The 18,446-nt window shown below is 40.9% G+C and overlaps 1 protein-coding gene across 3 annotated transcripts in view; it reads right to left on the reverse strand.

The window, feature by feature from the left end:
• Window positions 1-6,659: 6,659 nt before the first annotated feature.
• Window positions 6,660-18,446, reverse strand: part of Ccdc14 (coiled-coil domain containing 14) — a 37,667-nt gene continuing 25,880 nt past the window's right edge. For 2 of the 3 annotated variants that reach the window (XM_038346511.1, XM_038346512.1), the window contains 4 exons: window positions 16,236-16,306; window positions 10,162-10,380; window positions 9,951-10,083; window positions 6,660-8,816 (listed from right to left, as the gene is read on the reverse strand). In XM_038346511.1, the coding sequence (XP_038202439.1) occupies window positions 7,874-8,816; window positions 9,951-10,083; window positions 10,162-10,380; window positions 16,236-16,306 (1,366 nt within the window). In that variant the 3' untranslated portion in view covers window positions 6,660-7,873. The remainder of the gene's footprint in view (window positions 8,817-9,950; window positions 10,084-10,161; window positions 10,381-16,235; window positions 16,307-18,446) is intronic. The other variant, XR_005287240.1, reaches the window with a different exon arrangement.

An 18,446-nucleotide genomic window follows, 5' to 3' on the forward strand; every position in this document is an offset into this window, starting at 1 on the left:
ATGTGCCTCCCACATGAGAACATTCATATACCACATACAAATACATGCACAAAAATATAAGAGAAAGTGTGTACATATCAAGCTGTTAAGATACCAAAACCACTACAAAACTGAATTGAAATCAACATGCCATCCGCAAGGACATAAGGTGTATTCATAGAGTGAATAACTGAGAGCTGCGTAGCACTGGTTATTAGAAACGTCTGTGAGTGAACTGGGCCATGGTGGCACACACCTTTAATCCCAGCACCTGGGAGGGAGAGGCAGGTGGATCTCTGTGAGTTTGAGGCCAGCCTGGTCTACAGGGTGAGTTCCACGGCGACAGAGAAACCCTGTCTGGAAAAAGTTTTTGTGAATAGCAATATGTCTGAGAAACTGCTATCCTGACACAACATTTCTCTTTCCACACAAAATACCCTTTGAAAAGCAATGACCAACAACATGAAGAGAATATAAATAGTTCACTGATAGTACCAAAGGACCCACAAACATGAGCTTGCTGAAACTCAGGAGAAACAAGAGAAACAAAAACGAGATGTGACAAAAGCATCTCTTGATGTTTGTCACATTGGTGGACACTAGCCGCCAGAGTTTCCATGGATCTAATGGACAGCATGAGCATTTATAAAAAAAAAAATCACAACCATGATGGGCTGAAACACATCAAATAAGTTTAGCCAATCACTTCATAGTCATACTGAAAAGAAAGGTTCAATAGAATCACTTTGAACTTACAGGTTAATTTGAAGAGTAGCCAGCCATCTTTATCTATTGAGACCTATAACCCATGAATGTTGTGTGATGCTCCATTTATTTTTCCTTAAAGATCTTGTTAATTTTTTTATGGGACTTGCCAGGTCTTTGGTGACAATGAGATTAGGCAGACAACATGGAACGGTACAGGAAGATCAGTGTCTAAGCAGTGAGACGCTCTATCAAGTGTGTGCTTATCAACTTGCCTTAATTTCCTTTCTCAACCACTCCATTTCCCTATTGACAGCAAGTGCAACCCACAGGAGAGTGAGCAGAGGGGAGAGAAAGGTGCAGGGTGGGCGAAAAAAGAGGAGAGGAGGGCTGGAGAGATGGCTCAGAAGTTAAGAGCACTGGCTGCTCTTCCAGAAATCCTGAGTTCAATGCCCAGCAACCACATGGTGGCTCACAACCATCTGAGACCTGGTGCCCTCTTCTGGTGGGCAGGCATACATGCAGACAGAACATTGTATACATAATAAATAAATAATTAAAAAAAGAGGTGAGGAGAGGGGAAGAGAGGGGAGGGGAAGAAAGAAGAGGGGAGAGGAAGAGAGAGAAAGGAAGGAGGGAGAGGGAGGGAGGATGAAAAGGTAGCAGAGAAGAAAACAAACAATGGTTATCTTTTTCTCCATTCATTAAAGCTCTGCGTTTGAAAATTATTCTCCTTTTGCCAGTTTCTTCCTGCCGAGCCAAACTGCCACCCTCCAAGAGGGGCTGTTCTGCTTGATTTGGAGCAGCTGGCTTTAAGGTATTTGATTTTCGTCTCCTCTCTCTGGACCTGAAGTTCACAGCCAAGTGAAGAATCTGGAAAGGATGGTGGGGTGAAAATCCATACTTGGCTGTGTGCTCCCTACTGAACGGCTGACCACATTCTTCATGAAGATGCAAACAAATACACGACCCCTGTTTCAAAGGGGGCTAAGTTCAGGATGGTCTGTGGTATTGCATGTCTCCTTGGAATCTCCATGAGATGAAGGTGCGAAGATGGTACCGGAGTCTGGAAACTGAGAGGACTCACACCGAATGCCGGTGCCAAAGGGAGAAAAACACAACCATTTTTAATAATAACTCATAATAAAATTGGCCAAGTGACAGGCGGGAGTCTTGTTCTATTAGTCACATGCCAGACAAAGATTTTAAGAACAGTGTGTCTTCAGAAAACATAAAAAAAGCTTGGGAGCTTGGCACAGTGCACGCACGCACGCATGCACGCGCGCGCGCGCGCGCGCGCGCGCACACACACACACACACACACACACACACACGAGTGGCCAAAGGCAGTCAGCACTCATCGGGATCGTGTTTAGTTCAGAGAAACTCCAAGCTATCCTGTTTAATACACACGACAAATCCCAGAGGGGATTCTTGGCTATTATACCTTGGCTCTCAGGAACCCTGTGTGGTCCCATGTGTTCAGTTATGGCAGTTAGTTGATGTCAGGAAGAAAACATAAGAAACTAGACTGAAGATTATTCTACCTTGTTTAAGGTGTTCCATGGCAGTAAATTAGTATCTGGTTATGTTAACTTCACATTTTGGTTTTCCTGTTTCTAGTTATTGTGACCTCAAGAAAAAGTACTTTGACTCTGCAGTAAATGTGAGCTTTTCCTTAAGAACAACTGACTACTTATTTGGAAATGTCTGTTCTAACATGGTACCATTTTACCTCCAGGAATGACAATGTGATTATCTGGAAATTGTATCCCTAATATGATCTGTAGCATGATATGTAGCCAACTCAATTGTTGCCTATTTTAAGACAACTGTAACAAATTATAGGAAAGTCATTTGACCTGTATTTCATTTGATCAGATCACATCCACTCATAGTTGCTGTATCTATAATTTAAAAGACTCATTGGTAAACTGGCCAACACCAGAACAAAGACAAACAGAATGGTAAATAAGAGCTCTTTAAATGCCACAAGTTGCTGGGCATTTGTTGTACACGCCTTTAATCCCAGCACTTGGGAGGCAGAGACAGGCAGAAATCTGTGAGTTCGAAGCCAGACTGGTCTACAGAGTGAGTTTCAAGACAGGCTCCAAAGCTACACAGAGAAACCCTGTCTCAAAAAAACAAAGGAAAAAAAAAAGCCACAAGTTACAGATTACACAGTGCCCAGTTTTCAACAGCTTTGCCCCCATTAATCCTTCACACAAATCAGCCAGGAAGGCTGGTGGGTAAGTTCTGCACAGACGACATGATTAAGTTTCTGTCCTATCTCTTCATAAATAGTGCTGTGCATGTGTCGTCTACTAGCAAAGGGATTTCTGCCTCTGAAAATAATAGGAATAAAAAGGATAAGATTTCCAAACAGCAGGCTAAGGTTAGCAACTTAAGTGGAATAAAGCAATAAACTGCTATGGGTACTTAATGCCAAGTAAAAAACATCCCAGGAAGCCTAGGGCTGTCTGTCAGGGATTTAGTGAAGACTGAGAGGAATTACTGTCACCCACTGTATGAGAGTTAACAAGTGCTGTGGGAAATGACTGTACTACTTTTTTTTTTTTTTTTTTTTTTTTTTTTTTTGGTTTTTCGAGACAGGGTTTCTCTGCAGCTTTTTTACAGCCTGTCCTGGAACTAGCTCTTGTAGACCAGGCTGGCCTCGAACTCACAGAGATCCGCCTGCCTCTGCCTCCCGAGTGCTGGGATTAAAGGCGTGCGCCACCACCGCCCGGCTGTGCTGTGGGAAATGAACAGGACTAGGCAGGGTAGAGAAACCTGAACATGAACAGGCAAGTATCAACAAGGCAAACACAAGCAGTATGGTGGGCTTGATAGGGACTTGTCGCTGGACAAAATGAATACTGGATGTGCTTGGGGTCTCTCCAGTACTGTCACTATAGAAGAGACTCCCTCTAGTTATAAAGATGGCTTTTAAAGTCTTTTGAAACTCAACTTGTAAGTTCTTAAGAAGTTTTTAAGACGTTACCATTTCTGAAATTCTTTGGGAGGTCCAGCTCAAGCCAACCGCTTTAGTTTAGTTTAAGCCCAATTCCCTCCAAGTTTTAAAACATGGGGAAGAGAAACGTGAGGTTTCATATGTAAAGTGAGTTCTATTCTCAGAACCCTAAACAAGTCTGAATAGAAATCAATGGACTTGAGTGACTAAGGGAATGTTTGTGCCAAGAGAATCCAATTCTTACTGGTTACCTGCTTTGATTCTGAACACCCCACGTTTATAAGTTTAGAAATGGGCCTCTGACTTCAGTGAAAACTTAAGCCAATTCCCTCACTATGCATCCTGTACAGTAGGGATCACAACACAGGGAGCATATCCTTGGTCGGTTGTTGGGTTGGCTACATTCTGTTCTACCAAAGAGGAATTCCGCCCTTCTTCCCATGTGTTTGAAGCAGGCCTTCTGCATCTCTAAGACACTCATCACCCAGAAAACATCATTATTAGTACTAAGTGTAGATTTCTGGGAAAGGATTTCAAGTGAGGCGGGAACACACACTGAGTGTTGCCTGGGTTGTTTTTTCAGCCTTTTTCTTTCCTCCTAGACCAGAACTGGAATTTCCTCTCAAGGCATCGCAGAATGAAAAATCTTCCCCCATATTGAATTCTCACCTACCTCCTCTGAGAGTAGATCATAAGACTCACTTCAGCCCGTCACACTCAGGAGCAGGAATGCTGTACAGAAGCCAAGAATTTAAACAGGCCTGCTGGGCATTAGATCATGGTTTGCTGTCCGATCATTTATCTATGTCAGCGTTTCTCAACCTGTGGGACGTGACCCTTTTTGGGGATCAAATGACCTTTTCACAGGAGTTGCCTAAGATCATCTGAAAATAGATATGTACAGGACAATTGGTGACTAGCAAAATTATAGTTATGAAGTAGCAACAAAAATAATTGTATGAGCACCAGAGCTTGAGGAACCGTATTGAAGGGTTAGCATTAGGAGAGCTGAGAACCACTGATCCACGTGGATGTCTGTGCTTCAATTGTGATCCTGCAAAGCCATCTCAGTGAAGGGCAGGGGAGGGAGAGCTTTTAGGCAGTTGGATTATGTGGCTTATAGGAGGTTGAACAAGTACAAACCCATACACCTAGAGGACACAATAACCCAACTTGATGGGGACAGAAACTGTAGGTAGTATCCTTCCACACATTGTCCTATCCACCTCTTTTTCTGGCTGTTTACCTTCTTTAAGATAAACCTGTAAATGTGTTTTCTTCAGTTTTGTGAGCTGCACTAGCAAACTTTCCTATTGTGATAAAAACACCACGACAAAAAACCAGCCTGGGAGGAAAGGATTTATCTTACAACTCTCAGGTCACACCCCATCATTGAGGAAGTTAGGTCAGGAAGTCCAGGCAGGAACCTGGAGGCAAACACTGAAGGTCATGGAGGAATATCACTTTACTGGTTTGCTCCCCATGGCATTTGATCAGTCTTTATTTCCTCTTCCTTCTCTACTTCTACTTTTTGGTTTTTTCAAGACAAGATTTCTCTGTGTAACAGCCCTTGCTGTCCTGGAACCAGTTTTGTAGACCAGGATGGCCTCGAACTCAGAGATCTGACTGCCCTCTGCCTCCCAGGTGCTGGAATTAAAGGAGTGAACTGCCACCACCATCATCCAACTGATTAGTCTGCTTTCTTATGCAACAACCCAAGAGCACTTGCCTAGGGATGGCACTGTACCCAGTGAGCTGGGCTCTCCCACATCAATCAGTAATCAAGACAAGAATATTATTTTAACTGTGTGAAGGCTTGTTATAATTGTTTATGCTGCATTTAATTTTGTAAAGATGTGTTGCATTTGTTTCACCTTGCCTGTCTAAGGCCCCTGATTAGTCTAATGAAGAGCTGTATGGCCAATAGCTAGGCAGAGAAAGGATAGGTGGGGCTGGCGGGCAGAGAGAATAAACAAGAGAAATCTAGGTTTGAGGGAACAAGAGGAGGAGAGAACGAGGGAGAAAGAGGGATACACCCAGGGCCAGAAACCAGCCAGCTTCCAGCCAGCCATAGAGACAGCAGGAAAGATATCAGAAGTAAGGTAAAACGTACTGAGGCAAAATGTAGATAGGATAATTGAAGTTAAGAGAGCTAGTCAAAAATGAGCCTAAGCTAGGCCAAGCACTCATAACTAATAACAAGTCTCTGTGTCATGCATGATATTGAGAGCTGGTTGGTGACCCAAAAGTAAAAGCCTGGCACAAGACAATACCCTATGGACTTGCATACAGGCCAATCTTATGGAGGCATTTTCTCAATTAAGATTCCCTCTTCCCAGATAATGTCTAGGTTTATGTCAAGTTGACAAAAACTCACCAGCACACTGATCAAGTCTATTAAGGGGCTCATAGGAACCCTGATGTACAGTTGCTCAGTCAGTGGTGAACTTGTGACTAGCATCTGAAGGTGTTTAATGTTCAAAGTCTGTTGGCATTGAGACCACAATCTATTGACTCTCCCCCAGGGACAGTGTCTGAACTGGACTGGAGTTTCTGCAGAACCCACTGTTTGCTTGCTGGTGAGGTGAAGTCCCTATGCATTCTGAGATCACGGGAATGAGGTGGTGTCCGTGTATAGTAAGAGAAACACTTCTTTTCTTGTGCATATTCAGAACTGTCATAGCAAAGGGCTTAAGGGTTTAAGTGTGTGGGCACGGATCTACCATGGCGCACAGGCGGAGGTCAGAGGTCAACTCGCAACGTTGGTGTTCTCCTTTCACCTTTGGGGAAGCCATCTAACTGGCCCCCGAACTGACTTGGGTTTGTGAGTAACAGTTGACACCTGAGAGCAGAAAGATGACCCAGGTTTTCCTCTTTATATTATTTTGTGTTTCTGAACTTCGATGAAGAGCTGTGACCTATTAACTCCAAATAAGTAAACAAATTAACTTAGGAACACTGAAAGTAAGTATGCTTAAAATGTTGATGAACAAGTCTATGACAATACTTTACAACTCATTTTAATAAATTCATACCTAAAACAAAACCCTCTATGAAGTCTGGATATATTAAAGAGTCTATCAGGGTCCTTCAGAGGTTGCAGCACTATGAAAACACAGCAGGAGGGAATCTTGGATCTGGCAGAATGCTTGAATGCCCAAGTACCAAAATCAGCTCCACCAGACAGGTGACTTGTACCAAGAGTTACCGACAGCACAAGACTTAGCTTCTAAGAGGTCAAAGGTGTTTACACAGAGAGGTGACAGCAGGCAGTTAGGAAGTGTGGGTGCATCCATTGCACATCTGTAATCACGGCATCAGGCTGAGGTGGGAAGATGGAAGTGTGAGGTCATCTTGGGCTATATGGCAAGATAGGACAATGGGCTGGTACTGAAAAGCAGAGAGGGCAACACAGTTCATGTTAACCACAGAACAACATTCTCAGCTAAATGATGGGGAAAAACTGGGCCAGAGAAGCAGAATTACCACCAGTGCCGAGATTTGCAAACTCCGTCATTTTCAAAGACAGTAAAGAAAAACCCAAATCTTACTAAAAAATAAAATTATTAAGGTAAAAGTTGGTTGTTAGCATTACCTGATTAGTCTGACTTTATTTTTGAAAGGACTTAAAATGTACATTTAGGAAAATTATAAATAAAACGTCCAAGACTTAGGGATCATCATTTAGGATATCACCTATATTTCCCTGGACCAACCAAAGCTTTGTATGAGGTGGGTATACTGGCACCTTTCTCTCAGAAATGTTAATGCACGTCATCAATACCATGGTTTATAACCCAGAGGATCCCACGTATAAGCACACTATCACTCACATACAAACAACAGATATTCCAAAGCAGAGAGGAAACTTTAATTGCCAGCTCCTTTCCCATTATCCTTCTGGACAGTCGCAGTCCTCGGTACCCGCACCACGGACATGGCAGTTCCACACGAAGACTCTCTCTGTGACACAGTGAGGCACACGACACTTGCTTAGTTAGACACAACTTTCTTCTCTTAGCAATTGTTAATTTCTTTAGAGAATTTGTTTTTATAAGCTTCAGGTGTTAAAACAGTGCAATAATAAATTTATTCCATTATTATTTCATACATAATTAATAGTATAAAATGTTCTCTGTAAGGAAACCTAAAATATACTATGAATGTAGCCAAATTCTACTATTTAAAAAAAAGCACCCAGTCAGTTTTCTTCCAAACTCATTTCTCCAGAAGGCCAGTCCTTAGGGACTTTTGGAGTCGAGCAATGTTGGCATCCAAAGCTGCCAGGCCATTTCTGAAGTCTTGTTCATCATGAGACGTGAACGTTGAGAAAGAGGAGATGCTCCAGTCTGATGTCAAGTCGGAATTTAGGAAGCTGATATCACTGACGACATTGCCCTTCGCTGGGACAACAGGGCTACGACAAGCTGACAGCCCATGATGTGTGGCCTGTACCTCTGGGTGCTCAGCTTGGGCAGCGACAGCAGCAGCGGCAGGGATCTTACCAATCGCTTCCTTTATTTTCCTGAGGAGCTGCATGTCCTCTGTGTCAGATGGGCTGGGAAGTCTCCCAGGTGCATCTTCTGCTTCGTTTCGTGAAGAACAAGCTGCAGGTGCACACAGTATGGGTTCTCTTTTAGAGGTGGGTGTGATGCCGCTGGCTAGCTGTGTTGTAGCAACACTTCTCATTGGCTGGGGGGACAGTCTCTTAGAAAGTGACGGCTGCTTTTCAGAAGTGCTTCTTGCAAAAGGAATATAAAGTGTACCATCCACGTTAAACTCATCTTCTGTCAAAGCGATGGTTTCACATTCTGTATCGGAATCCTCTACCACAGCAGTAGAAGCCACTCCAGGTGCAGGACCCCCACCCACTGCCCTGGTGTCACTCTGTGGAGGGCCCTGTGCAGGCAGCACGTTCTCACAGAGCCTGTGCGGCTCTGTGGCTTTCTCGTTTTTAAGGAGCTCTGAGTGAGCAAAACTGTGATTCGTCTCTAGCTTACTTAGGTAGCTCATTATGGACGTGTGAGAAGAGGCTGGGTCCTGTTGAAGCTGCTGATCATAAATATTCAGAAGTGACTTGGTGAGGTTACTCCCCATCTTGCAGTGGGCAGTGTCCACACTGAGATCTGAGAGCAGCTTCGCCATACTGTTCTGTAAAGTTCTGCCAAGAAGAACACTACTGTTTGTTTTATGCAATTTCTTAGCTCATTTCTAATGCTTCTATCCTTTAAAAGAAGGACTTAAAGCAAGTATGAAAATTAGTGTTGAAAGGCTTTGACAACAGAAAATTACAATAACAAATGACAAAAGATCTTGATTTATACCAATTTACTATCATACCTAAAGGGAAAGGCTCACAATTTTTTTCTTAAGGTATAGAAATATTTTATTCTTGGGCAACATTGCAAACTGAACCTTTGAGTTAAAAAAAAAATCAGCCTAGTAAGAGGTATGCTAAAGTAAAGCAGAATTTCTATATTAAATTATTAAGTATATTCATAAACTAAGCACATTATATATAACATATAATTTATATATAACAGACATCTAGTTCCCAAAAAGCTTATAATTAAAAATGAATCATTTGGAATGATGAGCTTCCAGGATCACTAGAGGAATAGTCAAGAGCTACTGGTTTTCTGGCCTATAATTACTAACTTCTCTGAAATGTTTAAAAGTACTTGAAAATCCAATGATTACCAAATGTCTCAAAAAAAAAAAAAACCCTGATTTTTGTAAGGTTTCTATAAAAGTATAAAAAATAAGATAGATTTATTTATTTGGAAAGAGACTGAGTAAAGAATGAAGATATTTAGAGCCTGTGGTCAAGTCTCTCACTTTACTGATGAAATGAAAATCAGAAAGCCAAAGAGGTTAAGAGACGTACCCAATATCATGTGGATGAGGACTCGACATGTTAGATGCACACCACGGACTATTTTGTGGTTCCCTGACAACTTTATGACAGAGCTTTAATGGTTAAATAACACACACATGATTACTCTGCTAATATGCAGCACGGCTGAGAGTCCACTCAGGCCTCTCAGTGTCCGAGCCAGGGAGCTCCACTACTTCACTGGCATCAATTGGTTCCCCATAATCTACAACCTCATGGTTTAAAAAAGGCCTTATACAAGTCTGGAATCTTTAAAGTGAAATAGACCAACACATTAGAAATTAAAAGGGGGGGTAAAGGAAACTATCGGGGAAAAAGGAGGAAGAAAGGTCTGTGGCTTGGGGGTTTATAAAGACTTCTAATAAGAGGCCTGGGTTATCTCACAGGAAGCGAGTTTACCTGGTTAGTTCTCTAAGTCGAGCAACCTCAGCATCACGCTGGCGTAGTGTTATTCCCAGTATCTGATTTTCCTTTTCTGCAGTCTCTAATTTAAACCGAGAATTCTTCTCACTGGCCAAGGCATCCTCCAACTCTAAAGCAACAACAAAAGCAACCTCAGTTTTCTTACTGCTGTAGAAACAGAGACTGTAGCTACAGTTCAAATACACACCAATTTTTACCCTCGTCATCTCAATGTCAAACTGCTGCTTATTCTGCACAAGAGTTTGCTCTTTGTCTTTAAACAAAGTTGTAAATTTTTTGTTTTCATCTCTCTGGTTCTCTATCACTTTTAAGAGTTCTTCATTTTTACTCTGTAGTAACTCCTGGCTCTTCAGTGACTCTTGCAGCTGACTTTGCAGTGACATATTCAACGACTGTAGGGAGAACACTGTAAGATAAACACATCAAACAGTTGTTTCCCAGTTTTTAAAACATGCCCCCAAAATACCTGTTTTTAGGAAAAAAAAGAAAAGCCCGTAAGTCCACTGATTTTCCTCAACAGTAACTATGCACAATAAGGCTATGTAAATATTAAATACATCTTACAAAATAAATGTCTTCTCCAATCGATATTTTAGTTATACATTGTTTTTACCTTTTAAAACAAATTAATAGTACATCTGCAAATAATTATCTCAAACTCCACAAAAATGCCAAAGATGCCACCAAAAAATTCTCAATATGTTCTCCCTATCCCCCGTTAGCTCTCACACCAGAATCGTACACTATTAATTTCGGTTACTTTACTAGCAAATACTTATGCTGATAATGATTTACATAAATGTATATTTAAACACAAAAGAATCATACTATCCCACAGTTGCTAATTCCACACCTTTCCCCTTGTAGACTGCTCATGTCAGCCCACAGATCTACCAGTCTCTGTCAGAGCTGTAAAAGTGCACGTAGACTTCCATGTAAGGAAGTCTGGAAGACTCCGAAATGTGGTGAAAGAAAACAGCGGAAAAAACAAAATACACGTGAGCCCTTGCCTTCAAGAGATGAGGTCTGTAAATGGCCTAAGGAAAACCTTGCAAGGAAGCAGGCAGGAAAACCAAGGATGCAAGCGCAATCGGAAGTCCTTCCAGTTGGCTTACTGGAAGCTGCAAGGGAAGTGCTCCTCACAGGCACCACACAAACCACAGCAGAACCACAGCAGAGTGCAGGGGTCCAGGACACTACTAGAAAACTTACAAGCTCCCCTCCTGCTTTTGCCAGAACTCCAAGAAGGCTGAGGCTGCAGAGACCAATGGCACTCTCCCCTCTCCCACATAGCAGCACTGGAGCCCTCTAGAGTCAGAAGGATCCAAAGACTTTACCTTCCAACTGTGCAACCACGCCAGCAAGTCATTCCATAAGGCTAGCAACCCTGAGTTCCGAGACTGAGAAATTATTTTCTGAACTACACACTCAACTCTACCTTATATAAGGACCACTTAAACATTGCAAATCCTCCAACTGAAAAAATACAGCTTACAGAAACAGACAAAAAACAACCAAGCAACAAAATAATACTAGAGGTATAAACCTCAGTGTTGTGGCATAAGAAACAAACAAAAAATCCAAGACAAAACAGCTTCTCCAAAAATTACTGTTCCGACAGCAATGGCATCTGATGAAATCTATAAAAAAGAACTAAAAATAATGATTATGTGTGGGATTGGCAAAACAGCCATTAAAGAATGCTTGCTTTCAAGGACAAGAATTTGGTTCCCAGCACCCATATTGGGCGGCTTACAACCCCAATATGCCTTTCTGGCCTCCATGAGTACTCTCACACATGAACACACACACATGCACATACGCACACACACACACACACACACACACACACACACACACACACGTGCATACATACACACAAATAAAGAATAAAATCTTTTAAATATGCTCAAAAACACAAACAATAGCAAAAAGGAACACAGAGAAATGTTCAAGAAAACCCTTTCTGAATTGCTGAAAATAAAACCAGAAGCAGTGAATCAAACAAAAAGCTCTGCAGAAAGTCTCTGCAACAGACTGGATGGAGAAGAGGACAGAACACTGGAGTCTGAAGACAAAGTAGAAGACTTGGAACAATTCAGCAAGGACAAAGATAAAATAACAAGGCACCATGGGGATTTCAAGATATACCCGACACTGAGAAAAGACCACATCCACATGCAATGGGCACAGAAGAAGAATCTCATTGTACTTGCATAGAAAAATACATTTTCTCAGAATTGGGAAAAGATTCAAATCCAGATAAAAAAAAAGTTACTTAAAACACTGAACAGGAAACAACCTCCCCTTGTCAGATTACAATTAAAGCACTTTTCTAATAAACATTAACTGTCAACTTAGTACAGCCTAGCACCACCTGAAGAGAGAATCTGAACTGAGCAATTGTCTATCAGATTGGCCTGTAGATGTGTCTGTGAGGGACAGTCTTGATTGTTTTGTTAACTGTGGGCAGCGGCATTCCCTAGGCAGGTAGTCCTAGGTTACATAAGCAAGCTAGCTAATAATGGGCCAGAGAGCAGGGTTCCTTCAGTGGTTCCTGCCTTGACCTCCTTCTCTCTGTAATGGAGTGTGACCTGGAAGCACAGGTCAGGTACACAGGTCAGGTACACTCTTTCCTCCCCTAGGCTGGTTTGGTCAGTGTTTAATCACAGCAACAGAAAACAGAGTAAACATACTGAATATACAGAATAAAGAACAACTGAAACACCAGCAAGAAAGGGACACCAAGTCATATATAAAGGCAGGCCCATCAGAGTAGCAGATTTGTCAGCTGAAACATCAAAAGCCAGGAGGGCCTGAAAAGCTAAATTTCAAGTTCTGAAGAATAGCATTGCCAACACAGATTACTCACCAAGAAAATTATTTGTCATAACTGAAAAAATAGTAAAAACTTTCCATGATAAAAATAGACTAAAGGAATTTATGACCACTAAGCTGATTCCAGAGAAGATGCTAGAAAGAGTCTTTGAAGAAAAACACAATTCTACCTATGAAGTCACAAGAAAGAACAACACATGCTAGAGTAATAACCGACAAAGGAAGAAAAACTGAACACAACGAAATCAACAAAATGCAGCAATCAATACATACCTTCCAAAAACAACTGAATACCAATGCAGAGCCAACTCTGTAATCAAAAGACACAGCTAGTGGATTTAGATCAAAAGGCAGGAATCATCTATGTACTGCCTCCAAGAAATTCACCTCACCACAAAAGACAGACACTACCTTATGATAACAGAGATGGAACAAAGTATAAATAAATAGTAATTCGTACCTAGAAAACAAACAAGGGTCACTGTTCTAATACCTGACGAAATTGATTTCAAACCAAAACTAGTAAAAAAAAATGATAAAGGTTACTTCCTCCTGATTAAGGGAACAATCAATCAAGAGGACATTAAGATTTTAAATGTATGTCCCTGGATTCCTGGTGTACCCAACCTCATAAAACTAGATGTAAAGTCAGAAATGAATCCCACTGCAATAGCACTGGCTGATTTCAGTATCCCACACTCACAGTTAAGTCATCCTGACAAAAAATTAACAGAAATACCTGATATTACAGGTCAAATGAACTTAACAGATATCTACAGAATATCCCACCCAAACACTATAGAAATCACATTTTTTCCCTCAGCAGCTCATGGAAAGTTCTCTAAAATAGATTATGTATTAGGATGCAAAACAACTCTTGACAAATATAGGAAGACTCAAACAATTCCTACAGTTATATATCTGATCACAATAGAGTAAGACTACAGATGAACAAGAGAAACCCCAGGGAATGCACAAACTCGGGTAGGGGAGGAGACACCAGCAGTCATACCTACAACTGGTCCTGGTATATGCCACAGTGCTGATCTGCTAGGCAAGACGTGCCCACTAAAGAGTGCCGAACTGTGATGGAGGCAGCCAACCACTGTCTGATTGGGTTTGAGCCCTGCTATACAGGAGGGAATTCGTACGGTAAACCTCATGATGCAAGAGGTCATAGGCCCTAAGGGGAACTTGTTTATTATTGTTTTGTTAAACGCTTATGCTGTCAAGCTATCCTCTGAAGATTTATGTTTATACTGATAGATCTATGCTGCTCATGGCTGTGGTCAGAAAAACTTCTTTTTCCAGTGGGAAACAATGCAGAGACTCATAACTGGTCAAAGTGCTGGAAATAAAAGACTCAGAATGTCAGACATAAATGTGACAATTATGTTAACCCCACTCCCCAGGTTCTGGGAACACAGAAGAGGGGCAGAAAGAACCAGGAGCTAGAGGATGGGGAAGAATGCTGTGAACACAACATGGGCATTGCACTCGAGCTCACAGCAGCTATGGTTACCTGAATAAGGCCGAACCAGTCAAAACCCTACCCTAATAGTGGAAGGACTGCAGGCCTGCCCGAATGGAGGAGTTCTTTGTAGCTGATGGATCCCTAGGGCTGAGTCATTTTCTTTGGGGGAATGCCATCGGTATGCTGCCTATGCTACAATAGAAGGCCACACAGCAACACACTTGGAGGCAACAATAATTCAACTCAGTGGGGTTTTTAAGAAAAGAAGAGGGCATGAAGTTGGGCAGGGGATGTGTTGGGAGGTCTCCTGGGAGTCAGAAGAGTGGTATTGAGGGGTAGGAATGATGAAAATGCATGGTATATATTCATAAAATTCTCAAAGAATAAATGAAATTACATGAAAGTATATGGCAACATTTTGTTTATCTAATACAGTGACTAATCTAAGTGAATGCTTACTGTGTATGAGTCACTAATAGAATCTGGGTATGCAGCAGTGAGCAACACAGACAAGGTCCTTTTTCTCATGGAGCTTGTAGTAAGCAAGTTATCATAAACAGTAATAAATACTCTCCGAAGAAGTACACCAAGGTAAATGATTATGAGAATACAAAGAGATAAGCCACTTAGAGAGGCAACTGCTGATTCCCACTTCCGTATGGCCTCCTCTCTGGCCTTCTTCCTACCCACACCCTTGTTAACAGCAGAACCAGAAAGACTTACCATAAATTACTCTGAAGCTAGGCATTTTTGAAAAATGCTTACTCTGTTGCTTGCTTGGATTTTTCTCTGCTTTGCAAGAGAGTTATACATTAAAAGAAATAAGTCTGTTATGTCATATATTACAAAAGAGCTTTTCCCTTTTCTGCTGATACTTTTTGAAAATATTTTATCATTCAGAAATTGAAAAAACTTCTAGGGCATCAATGTACTTCTCACATATATTAGACTCAAGAAAAAACTCCAAGAACATTAAAAATCATTCTCATCTGTTCTTATGCTCTTGTTTTTCTCTGTGAAGCTCTGTGATCCATAAAGACAATTTGGTATTCACCTTGTAATTCCAGCAACTGAGTAAGGATGGAGGATCAATTGAGCCAAGAAGTCGAAGAATAGTCTGAGCAACACAGTAAGACCCCCATTTAGAACAAAACATCAGAAAAAAGAGGGGTCATTTGACAATATCTGTCATAACAGTCACTATATATACATTTTGGCTTATCAATTTTCCTAGAAATCTCCCCTGTAAAATGTGTATATATGTGCAGACATAGGGACAGAGATCTTCATTTCCCCTGTGAAATGTGTATGTATGTGCAGACATTGGTACAGAGATCTTCATTTCCCCTGTAAAATGTGTATGTATGTGCAGACATTGGTACAGAGATCTTCATTTCCCCTGTAAAATGTGTATGTATGTGCAGACATTGGTACAGAGATCTTCATTTCCCCTGTAAAATGTGTATGTATGTGCAGACATTGGTACAGAGATCTTCATTTCCCCTGTAAAATGTGTATGTATGCGCAGACATTGGTACAGAGATTTTCACTTCATTGTTGCTCACACTGTAGGAAAGGCTGAAAGTACCCAAGAATCTTTCAGTAGACCTTAAATACAGGAGAGTCAACAAGAAGAATACTTATGTGGTTATTTAAGATATATCCATATTTATTAACTTGTTTTTCTAGATAGGGTCTTACTGCATACACTTCTGGTTGGAGTAGTACTCGATATGTCTGCCCAGGCTGACCTCAAAATGTGGCAATCCTCCTACCTCACGAGTCCTGGGCTTAAGAATATACTTAGTAACTGTTTTAAATTCCTAATTTTAAAGTTGATAAAGAGAGAAAACCCACTTAGACAAAGTAATTGAGAAAGCACAAGTCTGCACCAACATTTCCAGAGTAACAAGGACTTCTGTTTCATTTCTTAAAGTTCTTTTACCTACATTCAAGGTTACTAGGTGCCTTTGGAGTTTTCTCTTCTTCTCTGAGACGCTGGCTCAAACTTCTTAGTTGCCTAAAGGAAATAATGAAGACTTGTAAAAATCCTAAACTCATTTTACAGTATATATCTGATACCCTATCAAAAATACATACATTTACCAAAAAAGACAAATACTATCATCACCTGTCCATCTCAAATCCCAAACCAAACACAAGATCTAAATGGACAAAACAATAAAGACACACTATTCAGGGGTCCATTTTGAACACAGCAGACCCTGACCCCCCAAGTACTTTTTATATCCATAGAACACACACACACACACACACACACACACACACACACACACACACACACACACGAGACAAAGTCTCAATCAAATTTCCAAGGCTAGTCTTGAACTTGAAATCTTCCTGCCTCCGCAGCTGGACTACAGATCTGCACCACCAAGACAGATAGTTGCAGAACTACTGTTCAGGACACCATAACCCGGCCCCACAGTTTCCAAGACTGGCCTGGAACACAGTACTGTAGCTCACAGTGGCTTGAACTTCGGATTCTCCTACCTCAACCTTTCAAGAGCTGGGACAATACTTATGCACCATTGTAGAAGGAGGGGCGGGGCTGCGTCCCGCCACCCAGCTAGCTTTACACTCAAAATAATTACACGGAAACTGTATTCTTTTAAACACTGCCTGGCCCATTAGTTTCAGCCTCTTATCGGTTAATTTCTCACATCTTGCTTTAACCCATATTTAGTAATCTGTGTAGCACCACAAGGTGGTCACTTACCAGGAGAGATCTTAACCTGAGTCCATCTCGGAGAGGAGAGGCATGGCGACTGCCTATGGCGACTGCCTGAAGCATCTACCTCACTTCCTTCTTCCTGTTCTGTCTACTCCACCCACCTAAGGGCTGGCCTATTAAATGGGCCAAGGCAGTTTCTTTATTAACAAATGAAATCAACACAAACAGAAGACTCTCCCACATCACACCATCATGTCCAGCTGTTTCCTTTGTTTTCCATATCTTTTCCTTCACATCCCTTTTGAAATAATACTTGTGTGTATACATATACAGAATCTTTACTACTGTAGTTTACCTTTAAAAATAACTGTCATTGGTGTCAACTAAAATACCTGTAGGTTTCAACTACCAGATATATTTCTGCTTCACGTCTGTGATACACTAACAACTTGAGACATATAAGTCTATGCCTCCAGCAATTTCATTATTAGATGGAAAAGTTCATTTTTAATAGCTACTTCATCAGAATGTTGGTATCAACACTGTTTTCATAATATGTACCTGTTTCACAAACAAGAATATGTAAGTAGGTACTGATTAGCACAAAGCAAAAACTCTCTGGTATTTAATATCTTTCCAGAACCGGAAACTTTTTGAACTAAAGTATTTGATTTAGTTATTGAATCTAAAATGATAGTACCCTTACCAAATACCATTCACAAGTATTAATTCTTGATAGAGTTAAGAAAATAAAATATACCAATAACACAAAATCCAACAACACGAATTTTATAAGAAAATATAAATAATCTTTAACTAAGGAAGGCATCCCTAAGCAAGACTCAAAATCCAACAACCATCAAGTAGAGAATATAAAGTTTAAACACATCACAATTTGAAGCTTGTTTTAGAATTGAAGTTCTGTAAAATGATAAAATAAGCAATTTATCTAAGAAAGCTAAATGATTAAGAAGCATCCAAGAAATGCATTGCTTGAGGATAGGGGATGGCTTACCACAGAAACAAAGAGCCTGAGTTTGGATTCCTAGTGTTCACATGAGAAGTTAGGCATAGTGGCATGATACTACTGGCCTCCAGGTGTATACACAAATACATAAATGTACAGAACACACACACACACACATGCACACACACTCATACATTACAAAATATAAAATAAAAGGAAATAGTTCTTCATTAGTGACAATATAGGGGAATTTTCTCAGTCAGTAGGAATTTATTGTAACCATTTGGATAACAGTTTGGCATCATCCAAGCTAAAAAACATATATCTTTGACAGAATAGTTTTTAAAATTAATTTCATTTTATGTGTATGGGTGTTTTGCCTGCATGTCTGTGCACCACATGTGTGCCTGGTGCTAGTGAGGCCAAGGAGGTGTCAGACCCTCTGGAACTGGGGTCACAGATGGTTATCACTGTCATGTGGGTGCTGAGTCTGCAAAC

This window comes from Arvicola amphibius, chromosome 10, assembly GCF_903992535.2.
Source record: "Arvicola amphibius chromosome 10, mArvAmp1.2, whole genome shotgun sequence".
In the NCBI taxonomy this organism is placed as follows: domain Eukaryota; kingdom Metazoa; phylum Chordata; class Mammalia; order Rodentia; family Cricetidae; genus Arvicola; species Arvicola amphibius.